The sequence below is a fragment of the Symphalangus syndactylus genome, chromosome 11 (genome assembly GCF_028878055.3).
Source record: "Symphalangus syndactylus isolate Jambi chromosome 11, NHGRI_mSymSyn1-v2.1_pri, whole genome shotgun sequence".
Lineage (NCBI taxonomy): Eukaryota > Metazoa > Chordata > Mammalia > Primates > Hylobatidae > Symphalangus > Symphalangus syndactylus.
In genome coordinates this window covers 36,964,437-36,988,984 of record NC_072433.2, presented here as the reverse complement: position 1 = coordinate 36,988,984, position 24,548 = coordinate 36,964,437, and the positions used below count along the sequence as shown (strand labels likewise).

Genomic DNA, 24,548 nt, shown 5'->3' with positions numbered 1-24,548 from the left:
TACAAATCACTGTCATCTCTTGCTTGGATTATTGAACTGGCCTCCTAACTGGTTGTTGTTATTGCCGTGTAACAGATTCTCCAAACCTTGTTTGTTGAAAACAAGTGTGTAGCTTCTTACTTGGTATTTCTGGCTCAGGGTCTCTAGGCACAATCAGGATATTGGCCGAGGCTGCACTCATTTCAAGGCTAGATGCAAGGAGCATCTACTCACAAGGTCATTCATATGGCTGTTGGCAAGCCTTAGGTCCTCTCTGGCTCTTGGCTGCAGACATTATTTTCAAATGGGCCTCTATATTGTGCTGCTCACAGCATGATAGCTTGCTTCCCCTAGAACAAGAGGGAATGGGTCCAAGGGAGAGCTAAATAGCCCCCAAGACAGAAACTATTATCTTTCTATAACTTAAAAGTAGTATCCCACCTCTGTTGGTTAGAAGTAAGTCACTAAATCCAGCCTACACTGCAGGGGAGAGGATTATACAAAGGCTTGACCACCAGGAGGTGGGAGTTATTGGGGCCATCTTAGAGGCTGCTGACCACTCTGGTCTTTCTGCTTTTGCTGTTGCACGCTGCTACAGTCTCTTCTCAACACAGCAGCAAGAACACAACTGTTAAAAGACAGGTTAGATTGAGTCACTTCTCTGCTCAGAACCCTTCAGTGACTCTCATCTCACATGGAATGAAAACCAAAGTCTTCACTTTGACATGTGGGTCCCTACATGACATGATCTTGTTGCCTCTCCAAGCTCATCTTGTGCTGCTTTCCCCATTGCTCTTGCTGCACCAGCCGAACAGGCTTCTTACAGGTTCCTTCAGCAAACCTGGTAGCCCTGCTGCTTCCTCCAGTCCTCTGTGCTTCCTGTTGCTTCTGCCAGGAATGCTCTTCCCCCAAAGGACTGCATGGCAGTCTCTCTCACTTCCTTCAGATATTTACCCATTGCCATCTCAGACCTTCCAAGGCCCTGAAATCCAAACCAACCCCTTCTTATTCAACACTTTGCATATCCCCTTCTCTTGCTGTATTTTTCTTTTTGGCACATCCTTCTGTGTGCCATAGTGTATGTTTTAAGTCTTTATGTTGTCTCTTTCTCCCATTAGAATGTAAGCTTAGTGAAGATAAGGATCTTTGTTTTGTTTATTCCTTTATCTCCAGTGCCTGGAATACTGTAGATGCTCAGGAAATATTTGTTGAGTGAATCATTTGGCTGTAGCTAACTTCATACTAACTGAACTATTAGGGATATATTGAAACAGTGTATTATAGAATGGTTATGTTAAGTAGCCCTTTTCTTAATTGCCAGTGTTAACTGACTGACAGTAGTGCTAAGTTGAGATTTTTTTCCCTGTTTTTAAAATTTAATTTAAAAATACAGGCAGTGTGGCCTGGGCGCGGTGGTTCATGCATGTAATCCCAGCATTTTGGGAGGCCAAGGAGGGCGGATCACAAGGTCAGGAAATCGAGACCATCCTGGCCAACATGCTGAAACCTGGTCTCTACTAAAAATAACAACAATTAGCTAGGCCTGGTGGCATGAGCCTGTAATCCCAGCTACTCCGGAGGCTGAGGCAGGAGAATCACTTGAACCAGGGGAGTCGGAGGTTGCAGTGAGCTGAGATCCCGCCACTGCACTCCAGCCTGGCGAAAAGCGCGACTCCCTCTCAAAAAAAAAAATATATATATGTATATATAAATACATATATATATATATGCAGTGTGGTTGTATGATTCAAATATTAAAGCACGCTGTCCCCAAATACCCTATTCTCTTCTCCCTTTGTCTTCCCCATAGCTAATCACCGTTAGTACTTTCTTGTGTAAATTTGCAAAGTGTCTTTATACAAGTATATGAGACTGTATGTTCTTATCCCCATTCCTTCTTACAGAAATGTTAGCTTACTGCATGCTCTGTTCTGCATTTTTTCTTTTTTCCCTTCATGTATCCCAGAGGTCTTTCCTGAGAGGGATTTTGAGGCTACATCTAGGAGCAGCAAAAAAGAGTGTCTCCCTTTATCTGTGATTTTTGCCTTTGTGCCAGAGGGAGCCAGGGCTTGCCACACATTTACCACCCTGGTGTTGAGGGAGGACAGCCCTGGGCTTTTTCCTAGCTTTTCCAAATCAGCAGTGACTAGTTCTGAGGCTTTGTCCAAGTTATTTAATTAATGCTGCAGACCTTCAGGGTCTTTACTGATTGAAATAAGATTATTGGGGAAGATAGTGATAATGTAAAGCACCTGACCCATAATAGCCATTCCCTATTGTCTTTTAAAAAGCAGTTTCATGTAATTTAGAGGTGAAGATTTAAAATTACATTACAAAAATTATGGTGCTAGATGTTTTCAGGTAATATCGTCAGTGCTTCCTGATGTCTTTTTTTCCCCAGAAGTTGTTTCATGAGTAGCTAAGATTCTTTTTGCACATCGAGATAAGAAAACTGAGGCTCAGAGAGACACATAATATGCTCGTGAGACCCAGGACAGTTGACCTGTGGACTCTTACTCTACTGAAGTCTAGGTCAAGGATAGGTAGGTTGGCAAAGGGTAACTGCACATCCGGTATCTCTTCCTGGTTTGTTCCTGATGTAAACACCAGGGTTTTTGGTTTTGTTTTATTAAACTAGCCCCCAAATAAATAGATGCCAAAGTCATTGTGTTGGGAAATTGCTCATTAAGGACCCTGTCCCTTATTTCTTAGACTTAAAACGATTTCAGACTGAAATCAGAGTCTTTGGGAATGAAAAAACAAATGTATAATATTGTTGGTCAGCCTAATGTTTCTCAATTCTTTGTGAATCTGAGCAAATAATTAGAACAGCTCATGGTTTTATAAACTTCACTTTTTAAAATGGTGTTAATAGGTTGTGTTCTGTATTGGGATTTGGATGTAATTATAAATTGATAATGGGATGTTCTTTCTTGATTGCTCTTCTCTTAAAAATAGAATAGTCTGTTTAGTAGACTCTTCTTACTTGACCTCAAGTCCCCTTGGACGGGAGTTATCTATGTTTTTGCTATTCTCTATTGTGACACCTGGCAGAGTAGTTTGTAAATGTTGGCAAGTGATGCATACAGGTCTTTCTTCAGATTATCCAGAGAATTGCCCTTTTCTGGAATCTTACAGATTTTGTTGTTTGTTGTTTGAACTTTTTTCCTGATGTATAACGTATAGATGGAAAAGTGCACAGACGTAAGTATGCAACTCAGGCTGAGTGCAGTGGCTCACGCCTGTAATCCCACCATTTTGGGAGGCTGAGGCAGGAGGATCACCTGAATCCAGGGGTTTGAGACCAGCCTGGGCAACATAGTGGGACCCTGTCTCTACAAAAAGAATTTTTTTAATTAGCTGGACATGGTTACACGCTCCTGTAGTCTGGGCTACTCAAGAGCCTCAGGTGGGAGGATCGCTTGAGCCCAGAAGGTTGGGGCTGCAGCAAGCTGTGATCGCACCACTGTACCCCAGCCTGTACACCCAGCCTGGGCAACACAGTGAGACTCTGTCTCAAAAAATTAAAAATTTTTTTAAAAGTATACAACTCAATGAATCATCAAAAATGGAACACACCCAGATGAGGAAACAAAACATTGCCAGCGCCCCAGAAATCCTCTTTGTGGTCCTTTCTGGTCACCACCCCCTATCAACAAGGGAAACCACTATCTTGACATCCAATATCATAAATTAATTTTGCCTGTTTTTGAACTTTATGTAAATGGAGGCATACAGTATCTACTGTTGTTTCTAGCTGCTTTTATGTAACCTTTTGTATATTATTGCATGTACTTTTAAACCATTCATTCTCATGGCTAAACAGTATAACTGCAATTTGTTTATCCATTCTAGTATTGGTGAACCTTTTAGTTTCCAGTCCTTTTATAAATAGTACTATTGTGAGCATTTTTGTGTGTTTTGGTGAGCACATATTTGCATCTCTGTTGGGTACACCTAAGAGGGGAATTACTGAGCCAAAGGGTATGCATATTTTCAGCATTAGTAGATACTGCCAAACTGTCTTCCAAAATAGTTGTATTGGTGTACCCTCCCACCAGCAGGATGTGAGAATTCCATTTGTTCCATATCCTTGCCACACTTGATGTTTTCTGTCTTTTTAAATTTAACCATTCCAGTGTGTATGTGGAACCTTGTGTTTTTATAGGCCTTTTCCATATAATTTCCTTCAAAATAATGGAAAGGTGATACTTCACATGGACGGACACCTTGTCCACCCTCTTTATAGGAGACTACACAATGTAAAAGGCATAAGACAGGTTTTGGTATTCAGCAGGCTTTGGGTCCCCAAGCCTGGGCTTCCTCATTATGAAATATCATTTTGTTTTTGTTTTTTTTTGAAACAGTGTCTCACTCTGTCACCCAGGCTGGCGTGGAATGGCGTGATTCTCATGCCTCAGCCTCCCGAATAGCTGGGATTACAGGCATGTGCCACCATGCCTGGTTAATTTTTGTATTTTTAGTAGAGACAGGGTTTCACCATGTTGACCAGGCTGGTCTCGAACTCCCGACCTCAAGTGAGCTGCCCTCCTCTGCTTCCCAAAGTGCTGGGATTACAGGTGTGAGCCACTGCGTCTGGCCATGAAATGTCTTTCTTAAAAAACTGCTGTTGTAAGGAATGTAGAATATGTAAAGTGGCCGGCCCAGTGCCTAGCATAGCGTACACAGTCAGTATATTCTAGCATTCTTTGTGCGATTGTTGGTATTTGGTAAGATACACATTTTTACTTTAATCATTTTAATATGGATCCATCCCTTTTTAAGTGTTTTCCTTGATTTATAAAGTATTGTTAGGAATCAAAAAAATCTTTGCATATAAATAGAGGAGATAATTAAAGGAGTATGACAATATCTAAAACATTCTTTTCTGGGCACCTTATTGTCAGGAATAAGGCCGTTGGAATACAGAGTCATTAGTTAAGAAGGCAGCTTCACATAATTTTGAGCTGACCTTAACACTTGAAGGAAAATGTCCAAATTTTGGTAATTTAATATAAAGAGAGGCTCAAAGCTTTTTTTTGTTGTTGTTGTTTAGCAAAAAGTAGACTAGGATATAGTGGTTTCTGAAACATGTGTTTCTCCCACACCTTCCAATAACAGGAGTTTCCCCCAGTTCCTTCTAAAGGAGACAGTGGTAATATCTGTTCCTAGCAAGTTGTTTTCTTTTTTCTTTTTTTGAGACGGAGTCTCGCTCTATCGCCCAGGCTGGAGTGCAGTGGCACGATCTTGGCTCACTGCAAGCTCCGCCTCCTGGGTTCATGCCATGCTCCTGCCTCAGCCTCCCGAATAGCTGGGACTACAGGCACCGCAACCACGCCCGGCTAAGTTTTTGTATTTTTAGTAGAGACGGGGTTTCACCGTGTTAGCCAGGATGGTCTGGATCTCCTGACCTCGTGATCCGCCCGCCTTGGCCTCCCAAAGTGCTGGGATTACAGGCGTGAGCCACTGCGTCCGGCCCCCCTAGCAAGTTTTAATAAAGGAAATGATGCTTCAGTAGCATATCGTCAATTTGGGAAATTAATTTCCTTAGGATATCATTGGAAGAAAAAGGTATACTTTTTAGAGGAAAGTAGGAATTGAAAGATTGTTACTAACTCTTTAAGTTGTGGTGTGAATAAAAATGATGTGCTTTGAAATTAAAATGAGACCCCTGGCTACGAATCCTCACATCCCAGTTTTTGCGTCTGCTCAGCATGAGGAAGAACTTCCCTGTTGAGGCTTGCATGACAGCATGCAGGATTTGAGCAGTTTGGGGAATCTGTGATGTACCTTAGCCAACTTTTAAAACAACATTTAAAGGTAAATTTAACCTGAGTGTAGTCTAGTGGCTGCTTTGTGGTATTAGACATAGTCAATGAGCAATCCCTTAATGTATTGTCTGGAACATGACTCAGCAAGAAATCTCACTAAAGAAGCTAAACTGTGGCTTAATAAGTATAGATAATGATGGTAACATTCCACACTATGATATGTGAACAGTGTATGTTGAACATAGTCTCTAATTTTGATAACTCTTAATACCATATTCCATCACTTATCAGTCATGCATGTGTTTTACATCTCAACATCTCTCAAATCAGGATATGTCTTAAATTCAGCATTATATCATTAACAGCATTTTAAAATTTCTTATTGATACGTAACAGTGTTTTGCAATAGGTGGACTATTAGATGAAATGAAATACAGTAGAATATGAACTAAGTTTGAAAACTGTGGACCATAGGATTCTGAGCTGTATTTTGTGGTTCCCTGGCAGTTTCCTTGGGGATGGACCCAGTTCACCTGTTAGGGGTTTGAGTAGGAGTTCAGGTATAGAAAGTGTTCTGCTGCTCTTTCAAAAAGATTTTTTAAAAACCTCAACTCAACAGGCCTTTGTCTGATCTTGTGCGCTTTTCTGACAGTATAGGAATGTAGACCCACTCTGCTGCTCTTCCCCATCCTACACCCAAACACAACCTGTCAGTGGTGCACACCCTTCCAGTTTCTCCCAGGGGCTTACATGCACATCTGTATATCTTATTGATTTATTATCTCAAATAGTATCATTTTATATGTTAGTTCCTATAATTTTGCATTATGTTTTTTCACATATTTTACAACTTCTCCTAGGTTAGTACACATAGGTGTCTGTCGTTTTTTAGTAGTTTTAATAGTGTTCCAGCCCATGTGTGGCCCAAGTATTCCTCTCATTTTGTCCATGGTCACACAATCATTAGTAGGGTTAATAAGATCACACAGTTATTAGCTGGATTGCATTTAGGACCCTAGTCCTCCCTGGTCCCTGGTTGGTGTTTTTTTTTCCTAGTAGTACTGGACTTTTGCCTACAGATTTTAAAGCTAACTATTGTAAATTAATCACCGTGTTTCCGTTTTGCTTACATAAAGCCAAAACATTCCACTTAGAAATTAAATTCTTTTCTGTCTGCAGTATCATCGTATTTCTTACTACCCTATATTCATTTTGCTAGGAGTGCTAGTTGCATTCCTTTTTTTCTTATTCTCCCCCACCTTTGAGACAGGGTCTCTGTCACCCAGGTTGGAATGCGGTGGCGCAATCTCAGCTCACTGCAACTTCCGCTTCCTGGGCTCGAGCGATCCTCTTGCTTCAGCCTCCCAAGTATTATAGCTGGGACTACAGGCACGCTTCGCCACACCCAGCTAATTTTTGTTTTTGTTTTTTGTAGAGACAGGGTTTCGCCATGTCACCCAGGCTGTTCTTGAACTCCTGGACTCAATCGATCCACCTGCCTCAGCCTCCCAAAGTGCTGAGATTATAGGCATGAGCCACCACACCCTGCCTGCATTTCATTTTTTTCTAACTAGAATGTGCTTTCCTTGGGAAAAGAGTTTTATGCATCCCTGGATACACTTTGTACAATAGTAGGTGCTTAATAAAAGTTTGCAGTTCCCTCCTGCCACTTTCGGTCACCATCCTGTCCTGGAATGGCTGTCTTAGGAACACCATCTACTCTGACGAGACTGTTCTCAGTTTGTGCTCCCAGAGGCTGCTGTTTTTTCACATGTCTGTCTCTAGACTCCTGGGTGAGCTGCTTGTTTTCTTCTAAAAGAAGAAACCCTGTTGTCTTCCCTGCTCTTTTGGTCTCTGGCTCCCTGCTCCTGTCATCTTGTCCTGTCGTCCTTGCTATGGCTCCGCCAAGCCCCAGTGCAGAGAACCTCAGAGATTGGTGGCTTTCCCAGCCCTCAGGCAGTCCCTGGCTGTGGAATTCCAGCTAAATATTTGCCGGTTCCTCTGTTCAGGAATGTGCACGTACACATCCTCTTGTGGATAATTGACTTTATGTGTGGTGAAATAGCGGCTTGGTCAAGGGCAACTGAAGGATAGGTACCTTTGAAAACAAGAGCATTAGGCAAAATTAATTTAAATGGAAATTTGAAGGCTGAAACCCAGCTACTTCTTAAATGGATAATTTTAAAAATTAGGTTTTTAGCACTGGAAAATATTTCTCAAGGCTGCTCATGTATATTTAGCTACAACAACCGTGTCCTTGCGAAAATGCTTTAGTGCTGTTCTCCTTTTCATTTCCTTGTTTATTCTCCTTGACTAGGTTACTGGAATTAACAGGCTTAGTGCTGTGTCCTGTAAAAAGACTGTGGAATCTCCAGCTTTTGGATAGCTCTGTTTTAGAAAGGTGGCTGTCTTAGAGAACAGTCCTTAATACAGTGTTAATAGGAAGACTCAGAATGAGTCCAGAAGTATAAAATGCCCTGGCCGGGGGGCTTGAGGGGGCCTCCATCAAACAAGGAATGTGTATTCATTGTAGAAAAATGAAATGAGACTTTCAGCCTGCACAAAGTAAAATACTTTAGTTCATATTTCTTAAGTGTCCATATTTGTCCAGGTGTCCACATCTGTCTGAGGTGTCCATATCTGTCCAGGTCTGTTGTTGTTGAGCGTAGGATTTGCTCCTGTGTTCATTGTGGTGGTTTCTTTTTGTTTATAAAGTGATAACAGCTAGCGTTTATTGACCATATGTTGGACACTGTGTTGAGGTCTTCCACTTATTCCTCACAACAGTGCTGTGAGGTAGGGATTCATACCATTTTTCTCCCCGTTTAATCTTCATCCCAATCCTATGTGGTGGATACCATTACCACCCCCACTTTACAGCTAAGGAAACTGAGGCTTAAAGTCAGCAGTATGCTCCAGGTCACATTGTTATAAGTAGTGGATCCAGGATTTCCAGCTGCTACTACTACCACTACTACTACTACTACTACTACTACTACTACTACTACCACCACCAGCACCACCACCAGCACCACCACCACCACCACTACCACTACCACTACTACTACTACTACTACTCTCTACTGTTCTGTGATGACTGTTTTTGGAGAGTTGCCCTGGGCTGCCCTGGCAGGCAGGATAGAGCAGTAGCAAAGAGTACAGAGTGTGTTACCAGACTGTGGATTCAAGCCACAGCTCCACTGCTTCCTACTGAAGTGAACTTGGGCAAATTGCTTCACCTCTCTGTGTGCCTTTGTGTCTTCACCTGTAAGATGGATAAATAAATAAAAGTACCTACTTCATAGGGTGGTGGAGTTAATAACATGGAAATTCAAACAGTGCTTGGCACATAGTAAGTGCTCATTAATAGCTGTTGTTATTATTGTAACCCAGTGGTTTTTTAAATTAAATCTGTGTTTCAGGTAGGAATGCTTTCAGCTGTGAGTAGTGGAAACCTTGAGCTTTAGTAGCTTGAATAGGGATGTATATTTCTCACCTACCAAGATGTCTGCAGGTGTGGAGAGTGTTGATGTTAATCCAGTTCTGCAGTGCTGTCAGGGACCCAACACCTTTCTGTCCTGGCACACTACCCTCTCTAGCACATCCATCTACTTTAGGTTCACAGGATGGCTGCAGGAGCTCTAGACATTATATTTGCATTCAAGGCAGAAAGAAGGGGAGAGAGCTGAAAAACCATGACAGGCCCCCTGCCTCAACCCTCTAATCAGTAAAAGCAGAAGCTATCCCCAAGTATAGTAGCAGGCTTGTGTTTTCATCTCATTGGCTAGAACTAGGGTGTGCCATTCCTTGCTGCAGTAGAGTCTGGAAAAGGGTATATTCAGTGGTGTATAGGGATCAGCACATGAGGACCTGTTGTTAAATTTTCAAGGAATTTGCAGTCTAGTTGATATCACCTTGAATAGCTTGAAATCTGCCATGGTGGGAGAATTTAAACCACAGACACCAGCAATGCTACCCATCGTCCCTTTTCCAAAGAGCTGGCTGTTAAAAAACATTCACCAGCACACTATTGGGTACATTTATTTTTTTTATTTTTTTTTTTTTGAGACGGAGTCTCGCTCTGTTGCCCAGGCTGGAGTGCAGTGGCGCGATCTCGGCTCACTGCAAGCTCCGCCTCCCGGGTTCACGCCATTCTCCTGCCTCAGCCTCTCCGAGTAGCTGGGACTACAGGCGCCCGCCACCACGCCCGGCTAGTTTTTTTTTTGTATTTTTAGTAGAGACGGGGTTTCACTGTGGTCTCGATCTCCTGAGCTCGTGATCCGCCCGCCTCGGCTTCCCAAAGTGCTGGGATTACAAGCGTGAGCCACCGCGCCCGGCCTATTGGGTACATTTATTAGGTTGGTGCAAAAGTGATTGCCGTTGAAAGTAATGGCAAAACCTGCAATCACTTTTTCACCAACCTAATAACTCTAAATGCCAGCTTGAAAGGTGGCAGAGTGTAAAGATGTGAGAAGTAGGAATTGGGAATGGTCATTGGGCCAGCCAGCAGCATCTACCCAGATCAGTGAACTGTTTAAGCTCTTTTAATACCAGTGTTAGCTGGAGATCAGAGCTGAGGGGACCTCTCAAGATCACCTAGGATAGCCCCTTCATTTGACTAATGGGAATCTGAGGAGGTGCTTTGCTCCAGAACCCAGAGCCAGGGAGTGAAATGGCCCTCCTGGAACCCAGGCGTTCTTGACAGTCCAGTGTTCATTCTCCAGAACCAAGGGCTTCAAACTGCCTTTCTGATAACTCCCCTCCGCTCTCTCCCCCACTCCTGGTGCATGCCCACTGTACTATTCCTTTTACCAGCTTCATAGTGCTGGGAAGCTTGGCTGTTATCTTCCCTATTGGTTTCACAGAAAGCCTAGTTTAAACTGATTTATTTTAGATTTTAGTATATGGAACATTCAGCTTTTTTTTATAAATGAGATAAGCTTAAAGAATTTGATCTCTGCTATGCTACAGTACAAACTAGTCAGTGGGAACTTAAGAATTTACCTAATTTTGATCTGTATTTCTTTATAGAAGGAATAAGCTTAGCTAAAGATGAATATTCTTTCTTAAAAAAGACTGAAACTTTTTTCATACACAGTCATGCACTGCGTATGTGATGGTGGCTGGCTTCATAAGATTATACCATATTTTTATGTGCGTTTTCTATATTTAGTTATGTTTAAATATATACATACTTACCATTGTGTTACAGTTGCCTACAGTATCCAGTATAGTAATATGTTTTACAGGTATGTAGCCTAGGAGCAATAGGCTATGCATACAGCATAGGTGTAGAGTAGGCCAAACCATCTAGTGTGTGTAAGTATACTTCATGAAGTCCACACAATGACGAAATCTCCTAATGATGCATTTCTCAGAACCTATCCTCATTGTTAAGTAATATATGACTGTATTTTTATTGCACTCTCCTCTTCAGATTGTAAGCTCTTTGGGGACAGGCTTTGCAGGCTGACTTGTTTTTGTTCTTATGGAGATGGATATATGCACAGCTGTGCATGTGGCAGGCACTTAGCAAATATTTGCTGAATGAATGTCCAGCTTGCCCTGGTCTCACATCTTCAGATAACAGAAAAGTAATCAGCAGCTGTTGTCTTAGTGTGGACTCTAGTGTGGAAATGTCTGAATCAGGTGTTTGACTCTATAAACTGCTTTCCCTCAACTGCCTGATGTGATTGAAGAAAAAGAGGCCCACTGATAAAAATAATGTCCTCACTAGTGTGAAGACATGGGAAGGGAAGATGAGGTAGAGAGGGGGCTTGAGATTGAAACAGAATATTGGAAAGATGTACATTTCCAGAAACAGTCATTGAGGTATCGATAGGGTTTATGCAGCCCCTCACTCTTTTTTAGTTAATCCAATCTCATGCCTGCTCTCTTCTCATGTGTTCACAGTAAAAGTTGCATGTTATTGAAATCCCTAAAATCATCATTTTGAGGAATTCTTAACTAGGAAACAGACTTTTCACAGCTCTGTTAAAGACAAGAATATGTTTATGATGTGATTTTATTTCTTCACATGACTGAATACTGTCCCTAACTGATTCTGAATGTGTATTTATCCACAGCCAAGCTACATCAGTGATGTGGGACTCCCTGGTCGAAGCTCTCTGGATAACATCGAGATGGCCTATGCGAGGCAGGTGAGTGTGATCTCAAGGGGGATTAAGCCAGGAAAAGCCTTTGTGAACCTCTAGGGAGTAAAAGGAAACAAAAACTTGTAAAAGTCAAACCCTGAAAGCAAGTTGTATTTTTTCATTTAGAGAACCAGTTAATATTTTACCATAGGCCACTGGAGAATTCTATCAAATAGGGTAATAGAATTACTCACATTTGATTTGAGGAAATTGAAATCTGTCCTTTACACTGACCACAGCATCTCAGTATGCATTTTTGGCAATAGTCCCATGTACAGTAAAGCTTCAGGTAACTGTGCTGCTTAGCAAATGGAGTTCCGTATTAACTGAATTACCTGGTAGGCTGATGGTATTAACAAATCCTTTTTTCACTCTTTGTTGAGAGAAATTTTCTAAATGCTTTTTTGTCTTGATAAGCATAGTGTATTCACTACTTAATACCACTGTTGTCCTAGAAAAGCTCATAATATTTTAGGGGTCATCCTTCTGGTTGTAGATGAGGACCGTCCAATAGTATGGATATGGATTGAGATGCTTTGTGGTAAGCACAGGAATTCTGTTGGACTGAAACCACCCTGAGGACCATACATAGCTGGAATTGACTTTTTAAATAAAGTAGTGCCAGCCGACTTTGTGCTTTATTGTAATTTGCTGCTTTCTCCCACAAAGTACAAAGAAGGAAAAATATCCTGTTTCTTGAATTGAGGGCAGTGGGCCTCCATCCCCTTAAGATTATCCTCCACCAGCAGTGGTCCAGGAATATCTGCTCGGCCATTACCACCTCCCAGTTTCTTTGAGGGGAACCCAAGAGTCCCACTTGTGACCCTCAACATTACCCACCTCATCCACCTCCAGCCTGGAGTAGGGTGGTTGGAGGCAAAAACAGAGCAGCTATGAAGGTGAGCAGGGGGCAGTGAGAAACTGTTAGACCCTGTGCTCTTTAACCAAGGGGTCTCTCTTCAGCTGCCAGTTATTTAGTCAGTGGAGTTCCACATGAATTGAATTACCTGGTTAGCTGATGGTATTATCAGAAGTCCCTCTTTTACCCTTTGTTGAGAGAAATTTTCTAAATGTCTTTTTAAAAGTCTCTCTTCTTTGGGGTGCCATTGCCATGTCAAACTCCAGGCAGCTGAAACCCCCAGCTTCATCACCTTCCCACACATGAGATCCCCTCCTTCCAACCCCCTCATGTTTTGCCACTGGCCTTCATTTATTTCCTCCTGCTCCAATTTTATACCTCTCTTTTTACTCCCCCTGTGCATCTGCATCCTTTACCCTTCACCTTCATTATATGGCTGACTCCTCTATTGCCACGGAGAGAGGCCTGATGAAATACAGGCTTCTGAGAAGAGAGACTGTGTGTCTTCTACACCTGCAAAGACTAAAGATGTCATTAAACTAACATTTCATAGCACATACAACACCGTAATGTTGTGTCTGTTTACACGGATGTCCTCTCCACTAAAGAGTGAAGCTTTATATCCCATGTTGAACAGTACCTTGCAAAGGAAGGCCTGTAAGAAATGCTCATTGAGTGAATAAGTACTATGTCATGGTTTAAAACCATTTTATTGATTGGTTGGTTGATTGATTGAGATGGAGTCTTGCTCTTTCACCCAGGCTGGAGTGCAGTGGTGCGATCTCAGCTCACTGAAGCCTCCGCCTCTGCCTCCCAGATTCAAGTGATTCTCCTGCCTCAGCCTCCCAAGTAGCTGGGATTATAGGCATGCATCACCACACCTGGCTAATTTTTGTATTTTTAGTACAGACCAGGGTTTCACCATGTTGGCTAGGCTGGTCTTGAACTTCTGACCTCAGGTGATCCACCCGCCTCGGCCTCCCAAAGTGCTGGGATTAAAGGCGTGAGCCACTGCACCCAGCAAAACCATTTAATCTTCACAACAGCCCTGGAAGATGAATGATACTGATGTTCCCCATTTAACGTAGAGGAAACTACAGTTCAACAGGGTCATGATTTGTCTAACATGACTACCATGGGAGAGCAAAGACTTCATTTACAAAGTAGAATCTTCTACAAGAAGATTTAAAACTTAACTAGTTAAGATTTAGAACTAGTTAAGCTCTAAATCTTAACTAGTGAAGTCCTGTTTCACTTCCCTACCAGGACTTAACTAGTTCTGAATCTAGAAGAGTGAATTTATGATTTCTACTATCATCATTGTAGCTCCTTGAAAATAAAATCTAAAGTAAGAGTGGCTTTCCCATACCTTAAATATCACATAGTTCATTTTCCTTAAGAAAATTTTACCTAAAGAACAGAGATTCTTTCCAGGAGAAATGGATATTCCACATGTGCCACACCTGCTGTTCTAACACTTATGGAGGGAGGCAGTGCCCAACATTCCCCACTCCATCCATGAACCCTATACCAGGGCCATTCAGTCCTTTTGAAAGAATTGAGTCCTTTGCCTTGGTTATTAGGAAGCAGCAGCCAGAGCCCTTCCATTCTCCTGTCTTCCCCTGGGTGCTTCCTCACTAAGACATAGAGGCACAGACCTGCCTGTGGTTCTTCTCCCCCTGGACTCCGCTGCTCCCATTCCTCAGGTGTTTGGAAGGTGGGGTGGCAGTTAGCTTTGGTGTGTTACCCACAACCCCAACGCAACTGGGGAGCTGGCCAGTGTGGATGGCTCAGCCACTCCGAGGAAGGAAAGGTTGGCCAAAGCTTCTGCCAGCCATTGCCTGCTTCAGGAGGTTTAAAAAGATGAGAAAATAGATACTGTGCCATTTACTTTGCTTTTTATCATTTCAGATTTATATCTATAATGAGAAAATTGTAAATGGACACCTGCAGCCTAACCTGGTGGACCTTTGTGCTTCTGTCGCAGAGCTGGATGATAAGGTAGCACCTAGAGCTAGCTCAAGTAGAAACCAGGGTCCAGTGTTCCGATGGGGCTAGCAACTTGCCGATTTGGCTGAAATGTGCTGCGGGGACACCCCATTCTGTGGAATGAAATGTTAACTGTTCTTCATTTTTATTTTAAATAACTTTGGGTGGTTTTCTTGATGATGAATTTTTTAAAATGCATCTTCAAAAGGCCCTGCTAGTATCAATTGATAGTCACAAGAGTTCTCTTCAAGCCGTATTTGCTTTGAAGTCCTGTCAGGCTTTTACTCCCCACTCACCAGTTTCCCTCCTTACACAATCTAGTAGGCTCCTTAATGAGAGCTGAATTGTCAAGGTGATGGCTTTTCACACCTGTGAGCCCTCGAACTTGACTTGGTGGGGCCTTTGTGAGCATTCTTTATATACCATTGGTTCTGTTCCTCTGACACACACATATACTGCCTTTATTTATTCTCTTCCCTCACCCCTTATTCCTGGCCAGTTTTCTCCCATAAAGGGCAAAAAAATTAAAAAAAAAAAAAAGTGGATGGATGACTACTTGGTAGGTGGCTAGGAGGAAGGAAGAAAGGAGGGAAGGCTATTATGGAAGCAAGCACCCATACACAGATTTTTTTTGTCTTTTTAAAAATTGCTCAGCCCGGTGTGGTGGCTCACATCTGTAACCCTAGCAGGTTTTGAGGCTGAGGTGGGTGGATTGCTTGCACCCAGGAGTTCAAGACCAGCTTGGGCAACATGGCAAGACCTCCTCTCTACAAAAAATAGAAAAATTAACCAGGTATGGTGGCATGCACCTGTAGTCCCAGCTACTCGAGAGGCTGAGGTGGGAGGATTACCTGAGTCCAGGGGGATCAAGGCTGCAGTGAGCCATGATCATGTCAGTGTACTCCAGCCTGGGTGACAAAGAGTGAGGCCCTGTCTCTCAAAAAAAAAAAAAAAGTAACTTTTTTTTTCCTTTCTCTTTCTTTCTTTCTTTCTTTCTTTTTTTTTATTTTTGAGATGGAGTTTCACTGTTGTTGCCCAGGCTAGAGTGCAATGGTGACATCTGGGCTCACTGCAACCTCCACCTCCTGGGTTCAAGTGATTCTCATACCTCAGCCTCCCGAGTAGCTGGGACTACAGGCACCCGCCACTATGCCTGGCTAATTTTTTGTATTTTTAGTAGAGACGGGGTTTCACCATGTTGGCCAGGATGGTCTCGAGCTTAATTTTTTTAAATACTAAAATATAAGACAATGTAAACAGATCTAAAGAAGAAAGTCAGGTTTCACCAATCATTCCACCACCTAGGAAGAGTCACATTTGTCTGGACATTCTAAAGTTTTAATTTTTGAGAGAGACCATGAAAACAGGATTTTCTCTTTTGCTTTGGAACAAGTATAAACCTGCTTTTTCTCCAATCAGTGCTATCCTGCAAGGACTCATACATTTAAAGTATTGCCAAAGGTTCAGGGAACACGTTGTTTTTAAGGAGCAATTTACAGGCAGAAGGATTCTGGGGAGAGGGAGTCCCAGCTGTGTGGTGGTAACACTGAGGAAAGAACGCCCGCTCCTTTCCTGGGAGGCGTCTTTTGAAGGGAGTGAGTGGGAAGGAAAATGGGAGGCTGTGATGCTCACCAAGTAAGGTAAAAGCGGTGGCCCCTGGAGCGTCTCTGGGAGGACAAAAACCTGTATTATTAGGTTAAACTCTTATTTTAAGCCTTTAGAAACTCAGATAACCTTGTAAGGACTGAAATGCAGCTCTTTGAGTTTAAACTTCTAGAACTTTGGATGACTGTAAATGGATTCCTTCTCTCCAAAGGGATAATCTGCTGAGATTCAGCGTTCTTGCGACTTGTGTGTGGTTTTAATTATGTACGTGGTTATGTCAGACCTGGAATAGTAATTGATCTGAAAACCAACTCAGGGCAGGGGTAGGGGTGCTCATCGGTGGATGGAACTCTGAAGTCTGGCCAGCAGAGACACATCTTCTGCACTGAGCTTAAGCCTAGCCGTCACAGACAGATGACATTAACCTCATCCCCCACCACATTCTGCCCGCCTTGGAGGTCAGAGTGCCACAAAGAACTAGATAATTTCTCTGGCCCTGCAGCATTGTCACATGCAGTTTCGTTTATGTGCAGAGCATTTCTGACATGTGGACCATGGTAAAACAAATGACAGACGTGTTGTTGACACCGGCAACTGATATCCTGAAGAACCGCAGCAGCGTGGAAGTGCGCATGGAGTTTGTCAGGCAGGCCTTGGCGTACCTTGAGCAGAGGTAAGGCAGCAGTAGCACAGTGGGGCTGGCTTTCACATCCCTTGCAGTCAACTGTTTCTCAGATCTTAAGTTGTCCTCAGGCTAAGTGTGCTGTAGGTATAATTTAAGATTTATTATGTTAAATTGAACAAGGCTCAGAGTTGTAATCCTGTTTCAGAAATCCTGTTTCACTTCCCTACCAGGACTGTTTCTGCAGTGGTATAAAAATCACACATTAAAAAATCATGGTAAGTGAGCACTGTTCGAATTCCCTTTTTCTTTCTCCACACTCTCTTAATACGTAAGGCCGTAGTGCCTTAGGTCATAATCTTTTTCTAATGTGGTTCAGCCATTACTCCTTAGGCTCTTTTCTTCTCTTTCCACATTTTAATTTTACTCCCAGGCATGTTACTACCTTCAAACCCTAGGAAAACTCCTTTCCCCTTATTTTTGTTCTGACTCTACTTGGTTAATTCCCGTAAGTCAAGGTCATTCTGAGCTGATATGATTTATGATTTATGATTCTGAGCCTGTGATTTATGCCTGGGTTTCTTTGCCACCTCCTCACCGATCAGAGCTGGTCACTGAGGGGTTTGTGGCAGTGCCTTTGTGCCCAAAGTATTGTTCCCTTCGTTAGTAGGACCCATGCCATCATCCCTCCCTGTGGACACTCCTTCCAACTCTGAATTGGCCAGCAGGGGTTGTCATGAGTGTGCAATAGAATCTCTTTATTTTAGAGACAGGGTGCTGGGCCCCTCCCTGCTGGCCTGAGAAGAGAAAGCCAAGTTGAATATGCTTGCTAAATTGCAGGCCTTTGCCACTCAGCCTCTGCACCTGCCAGCAGCCTTGCAGTGAGATTGCCTTTTGTCAATAAAACAATACTTCATTAGGAAGTCAGAAAATTTCCTTGTATGTTACTGAGCTAATTCAAACTTGATACAGCAGAGAATAGGTTTTCATACCAAATACTATATTAATTAGATGAGAGCTATTGAAATGAACACCATCAGACACATTACACTCACTAGCTTCCATTCCCTGGTTAAGAAAAATCTGGAGCTCAAAATGGATTTTTATTCTCCTAGTATAGGAATAAAGGGTTTATAAAATAATTCATCCAAGCTTTGGCTGAATTTTTGTGTTTTAAGTTTTGGGTTTATCGATCTTCAGCCATAAAGAACCTACATACATAGTAGCATTTATTTATTACCAGTTGGCAAAATGAGTCAGAATTTCTTATACTATATAAAAACTTCCAGGAATTTTGTTGTTGTTGTTAGACGGTCTGGCTCTGTCACCCATGCTGGAGTGCAGTGGCATAATCTGGGCTCACTGCAACTTTTGCCTCCCAGGCTCAAGCAGTCCTCCCACCTCAGCCTCCCAAGGTGTGTGCTACCATGCCCAGCTATTTTTTTTTTCTTTTTTTGAGATGGAGTTTCGCTCTTGTTGCCCAGGCTGTAGTGTAATGGTGTGATCTCGGCTCTGTGCAACCTCTGCTTCCCAAGTTCAGGCAATTCTCCTGTCTCAGCCTCCTGACTAGCATGGTAGCCTGCCACCATGCCTGGCTAATTTTTGTATTTTTAATAGAGATGGGGTTTCACCATGTTGGCCAGGCTGGTCTTAAACTCCTGACCTCAGGTGATCCACTGGGCTCAGCTTCCCAAAGTGCTGGGATTATAGGCGTGAGCCACCGTGCCTGGCCTAGGATTTTTTTTTATTTTAATTTTTTTTCAGTGAGTGTAAGTGTATGACTGCTCATGACTACTTTTTTCTTGATCACCCTAATCCTTAACATTGGTGCTTGACTTCACCAGTGGTACTAGGCTGCTTTCCTTGGTTTTAAATTGCTGGTAAGCCAGTCCATTTCTTTTAGTCTTTTCGTTTAGTTTTAAAAATTATCTTGTTCCATTAATTTCTTTAACAGTGCTTCTTGGAGCTATTTGGGAATTTCCTGTTCATAATTGTAATCTTAAGTTTATATTTCACTCTAGTGGCATCACTCTCTGATGGCATCTTTTGTAAGCATTCATTGTCACCTTTGATAAGGGTGGTATTTTAGAATAATTATACTTAGTTTTAAAATATTTTTCTCTGCCGCTGATTCACTGACAGTATGCATATAATAGTTCAAGTGATGTAATGCACCAGATGGCAAAGTAGACCAGTCCCAAATAATTTTTCAATTACAAGGCTGAAATGTTGTGAAAATATAAGATTGGTCTGTCTCTTCCCTGCCACATTCTAAGATTTGAGGCTTGATATATCTTTCTTAGCCCTCAAGGAATTTGGACTTCTTCAGCTTAGGCCCTTGTCAGCACATGGACTGTCTTACTTCAAATTGGAAGAGACCATAGTTGGCATCTGTTTGTCCTGACTGCTACAGAACTCCTCAATTTCTTATCCAACCTCTGCTTATAAATACTTCCAGGCCAGGCGCAGTGGCTCACGCCTGTAATCCCAGCACTTTGGGAGGCCAAGGTGGATGGATCACCTGAGGTCAGGAGTTCAAAAACAGCCTGACCAACATCGTGAAACCCCAGTTATACTAAAAATACAAAAATTAGCTGGGTGTGGTGGTGTGCACCTAGCACAAGTCCGAGCTACTTGGGAGACTGAGGCAGGAGAATCACTTGAATCTAGGAGGCAGAGGTTGTAGTGAGCCGAGATCGTGCCACTGCACTCCAGTCTGGGCAACAAAGCAAGACTCCGTCTGAAAAAAAAAAAAAAAAAAACTTCCAATGATGGGGAACTCATTAACATTTGTTAAATTTTGTTTGTTTTTCATTATAAAAATGATACATCCTTATTATAGAAACTTTGGAAGATGCTAAAAATAAGACGTGAAAAAAGAGGGGAGGACCCGTATACCATCTAGAGGCTCCTATTACCTTGTTATATTTCTTTTTTCCCCCTGTTCTTGACTTGTATTTTTTTTCATAACTGCATAAAATTTCATTGAGTCGGCCGGGTGCAGTGGCTCACGTCTGTAATCCCAGCACTTTGAGAGGCCAAGGCGGGCAGATCATGAGGTCAAGAGATTGAGACCATCCTGGCCAACATGGTGAAACCCCTTCTCTACTAAAAATACAAAAATTAGCCAGGCATGATGGCGTGCACTTGTAGTCCCAGCTACTCAGGAGGCTGAGTCAGGAGAATCGCTTGAATCTGGGGGGCAGAGGTTGCAGTGAGCCGAGGTGGCGCCACTGTACTCCAGCCTGGGGATGGAACGAGACTCCATCTCAAAAAAAAGAGAAAAAATTTTTTTGTTGAGTCTGTTTCCTGTTATTAAGATTTAGGTTGTTTCACTCTCTGTGTTGTTTTACTTAACCTGGTGTTGAACACCTGAGTTTTTGAGGTAGTCTCCTGTTTTTGATAAGAACATATATTTAGAAAGTTATTACATTAACCACATATTTTGGTATCTGTGAATTGGACTATTTAATCTTGGTATGCAAACACTTAAAACCACTACAGAGGATTTTAAGAAGCATGCTAAGCAAATAAATGAAGAGGGAATGGTAGAAAAATCATCATTTTGCGACCACTGGTGTAATAACTGGTACAGCAAGGACCATCAATGGAAAGTAAAACCGTTGAATAAAAGATTGTTGGTGAATAGAATACTTGCATGACTTCCACATATTGCCCCACTGACTACTTATTAAGTACAAAGAGAATAATAAATTGTAACGGAGAAATCTGGTGGATGTCTTTCAAGCAAGTGAATCATATCTAGTGTTACCAATAAAGAAGCAAACCTACTACCTACTTCATTGTGGGATTCGGTGGGAAGTGCCAGCATTAGCTATGTAGGGCTACTGGCAAAAAAGTTGAACCTGAATCAAATAATGATCCAGCTTACAAGATATTCTACCAGACAGCTGGACTGGACTCTATAAATAAAAGGTCAGTGTCCAGCTGAGCATGGTGGCGTGTAACTCTAGCCCCAGCTACTCAGGAGATTGAGGTGGGAAGATTGCTTGAGCTCAGGAGTTCGAGGCTGTAGAGTCCTTTAAAGGCACTTGTGGGCCAGCCGTGGTGGCTCATGCCTGTAATCGCAGCACTTTGGGAGGCCAAGGTGGGAGGATTACTTGAGGTCAGGAGTTCGAGACTAGCCTGGCCAAAATGGTGAAACCGCGTCTCTACTAAAAATATGAAAATTAGCTGGGCGTGGTGGCCCATGCCTGTAATCCCAGCTGCTTGGGAGGCTGAGACAAGAGAAATGCTTGAAAACCCAGGAGGCAGAGGTTGCAGTGAGCCAAGATCACGCCACTGCACTTCAGCCTGGGCAACTAGAATGAGAATCCATCTCAAAAAAATAAGGGCACTTGTTCCCAGCCTGGGAACCACAGCAAGACCCTGCCTCTTAAAAAAAAAAAAAAAAAAAAAAAGATCATTGTCATGAAAGACAAAAATAGTGGTAGAATTAATGGAATTGTCTTAGATTAAGGGAAAGTGGCTTGACAATTATATTTTCTTGATGAGATTCTGGATTTAAAAACTAAAGGACACTATTAAGAAATGTGGGTTATATTTTTGATAATAATAAATTAATGTTAAGTTTCTTGGTATCATAATGATATTGAGGTTAGGCAGGAGAAGGTCCTAGTTCTTCAGAGCCATATGGTATTTACAGATAAAATAGCCCCTGATTTTTATAACATATTTTCAAGTGGTTTGAGGGGAGAAAAATGTTATGTGTGTGTGTATAGAGAAAGCATAAAGAAATGTTAAAAATTGGTGAATCTAGGTAAAAGGTTACGTGCATTCATTGAACTATTCTTTTAATGTTTTGTAGGTTTGAAAGTTTTCAAAATAAAAAGTTTAACAAGAACCCACCAGAGCATTAGGCTGTGAGCTGGAGCAATTATTATTCTGTATATCCACCCTTAATGTATTTGAAGTCCACAGTTGTGTTCCTCCAGGGATTCTTTTGAGTTTCTGCAGTGATGAGAAATCCACTGTGATCCACAGCCCACTGAGTAATAATGTAATTTGCTTCATTAGGCATGTACTATTTCCTCTTCTGCATTGAGCTTGAAGTCTAGGCCCTGCCCTTCCAAGCTACAGTGTAATGTCATGGATATGGGCATAGAGATGTGTAATAAATGTTTTCAATCTTCCCTGTTTTTTCCTTTAAAATTTTTCCAGTTATAAGAATTATACCCTTGTGACTGTCTTTGGAAATTTGCATCAGGCCCAGCTGGGCGGGGTGCCTGGGACTTACCAATTGGTTCGAAGTTTCCTGAACATTAAACTTCCAGCTCCCTTGCCTGGACTACAGGTACTGACAACTTTCTCTGTGTGATCAGTTACACCCCCAGAGCAGTTGCCCTCAGATGGGCATTTTCAGTTTAAATGAGGATATCTGTGGAGACTACTGTATGGAGATGAGACCAGAGAGGGGTGAGGATGGAAGGTGAAGACCTCTTAGGAGGCTGATAGTACAGAAGTCCAGGTGATGGTGGTAGTTGTTCAGCCCAGGGTGGAGAAGAGTGCATGGAGAAGATGTCATTGGGTTCTGGACATGTTTTGAAAGCTAAGCCAATAGGACTTGCTGAAGAACATGGATTTGAGTGTGAGAGGCAGAGTCAGGGATGACTTCTGAGATTTTTGGCTAAAACAGCTGGAAGAATGGAGTTGAATGTAGTTTTTAGGATGTGGTCTGTTCTCAGCTCATGGTCCAGTTGGGGAGATTATCATACAGTAATGCAAAGCCCTAAACTGGAGCGTTATGCAAAGGGTGGCAGGATACAGAGGAGATTAGCTGCATAAAGAAGGTGAGATTTGCACTTGCTCTTAAAGAATAGGAGTTCACCAACCTGAAGTTTTGGAAAAGAGTATTCCAGGAGGAGGTAACACATGCACAAATGCATGGAGGCAGGAGAGAGTATCTGGAGGACTGGGTGCACAGTAGGGCTTGGCAAGCTTGGGGCCCACTAGTTAAGGGCTTAAGTGCCAGACCCAGCACTGTGGACTTAAACAGCTCAAAGGGGTTTAAGTGGGCAAGTTCAGATCTGGGTTTTAGAAAGAGTCCTGTTGAGGGAAGGGTGGAAGTGCCAAGAAAGGAGGCCTGAAGTCTACTTCTGGAGGAGTTGAAGAAAAGCAAAGACAGAAGCGTAAGCGCAGGCCGCTGTGCAGACAAATGGCAAAACCAGACTTGGGATAAATAAGCTGTAGTATTCAGAGAGTGGGAACGGAGCTGTCCCTCAGATCCCCAGTGCCCAGCAGTACCTGACGCCAAGATACTGGGTAAAATGTTTATGACATTTTATAAACTTGAGTACTATAAGGATAGTCTCTTACTGGTCAGTGACATCTTTAGCCTTTGCTTTGTGGGATTGTAGGAGTGCATGTGTGTATATTATCACAAAAGAACATTACCCAGTTACTATGGGCCCCTGGGATTCCATGGAAAAACCACAGGGTGGCTTTGGATCAAGTTGGGTACATAGCGCTTCAGAGGAAAAGCTCTGGAGCCATATTGCCACTTAACGGCTTACTTGGACAGATGACTTAACCCCTCCATGCCTCAGTTTCCTTGTTTGTAAAACAGGAAAAGGCTGTTAATGGTTCTCACTGCAGGGAGCTGTTCTGCAGATTAAGTGACATATTGTAAAGGAGAGGGGCTTAGCTCGGTTTTAGCACATGTGAAAGCAGTCAGCTTTTCCTTGTTTATTTTGAGCAGTTAACATTCCTCTTTTAGGATGGAGAGGTGGAAGGCCATCCTGTGTGGGCACTAATTTACTACTGCATGCGCTGTGGAGACCTGCTTGCCGCTTCACAGGTAGTTAATCGAGCCCAGCACCAGCTGGGAGAGTTTAAAACCTGGTTCCAGGAGTACATGAACAGCAAGGACAGAAGGTATGGTGAATGAGGTGGCACGCCCAGGGGCAGCCATGCAGAATCAAAGGGGCAACCTTCACTATCATTATTCTCTTTTCCCTGGATGGGCCCAAAACAAGTTTCTGCTTGGGGGAAAGAGGAAATTTTGAAAGCAAATAGAACTCTCTTGGGAATAAGGAGTGAAAACATTAAAAGAATGCCCCATTCTGACACTGATGTCTAGGCATGCATGCATCTGTGTTTGGGAATTTTTCTGTTCCTACAAGGGAGGGCCAGGTTCAGAAGCATGATTTGACTTATTCTGTAAATCTAAGGCACATCAAGGATCCTTTATAAAATGGGACTTTTTAAAAGTTACACTTGTTAACACTTAGTGCTTTTTTGGTCAACCAATATGAAAATAGGTTGTCATGTACTTCGTAGCTTAAAGGCTAGAATTAGAAGTTAGTAAAATTGAAATATAATCATTGAATTGATTCATTAACTTTTTAAGTTCTCTTGCATTAAGGAACTGCTAAGCATTAATTTTCCTTGGATTTTGCTAATGTAATTGGACTTAAGTTCATACTCAAACTGAGGTTTTATATATATATGTACATGTATGTAGAAGAAATGATGGCGGTTACTGTAGTTGTACTTGTGAAAAACTAGGATACTTTTCTTGGCAGCATTAATAATGTCATGTCAAGAGA

The 24,548-nt window shown here is 42.3% G+C and overlaps 1 protein-coding gene across 5 annotated transcripts in view; it reads left to right on the top strand.

Moving 5' to 3' along the window:
• The window catches only part of NUP93 (nucleoporin 93), a 113,930-nt gene that overhangs the window by 75,564 nt on the left and 13,818 nt on the right, over window positions 1-24,548 (top strand). For all 5 annotated transcript variants that reach the window (XM_063611878.1, XM_055233132.2, XM_063611876.1 and 2 more), the window contains 5 exons: window positions 11,837-11,911; window positions 14,676-14,765; window positions 16,892-17,031; window positions 22,162-22,294; window positions 23,717-23,874. In XM_063611878.1, coding sequence (XP_063467948.1) covers window positions 11,837-11,911; window positions 14,676-14,765; window positions 16,892-17,031; window positions 22,162-22,294; window positions 23,717-23,874 — 596 coding nt within the window. The remainder of the gene's footprint in view (window positions 1-11,836; window positions 11,912-14,675; window positions 14,766-16,891; window positions 17,032-22,161; window positions 22,295-23,716; window positions 23,875-24,548) is intronic.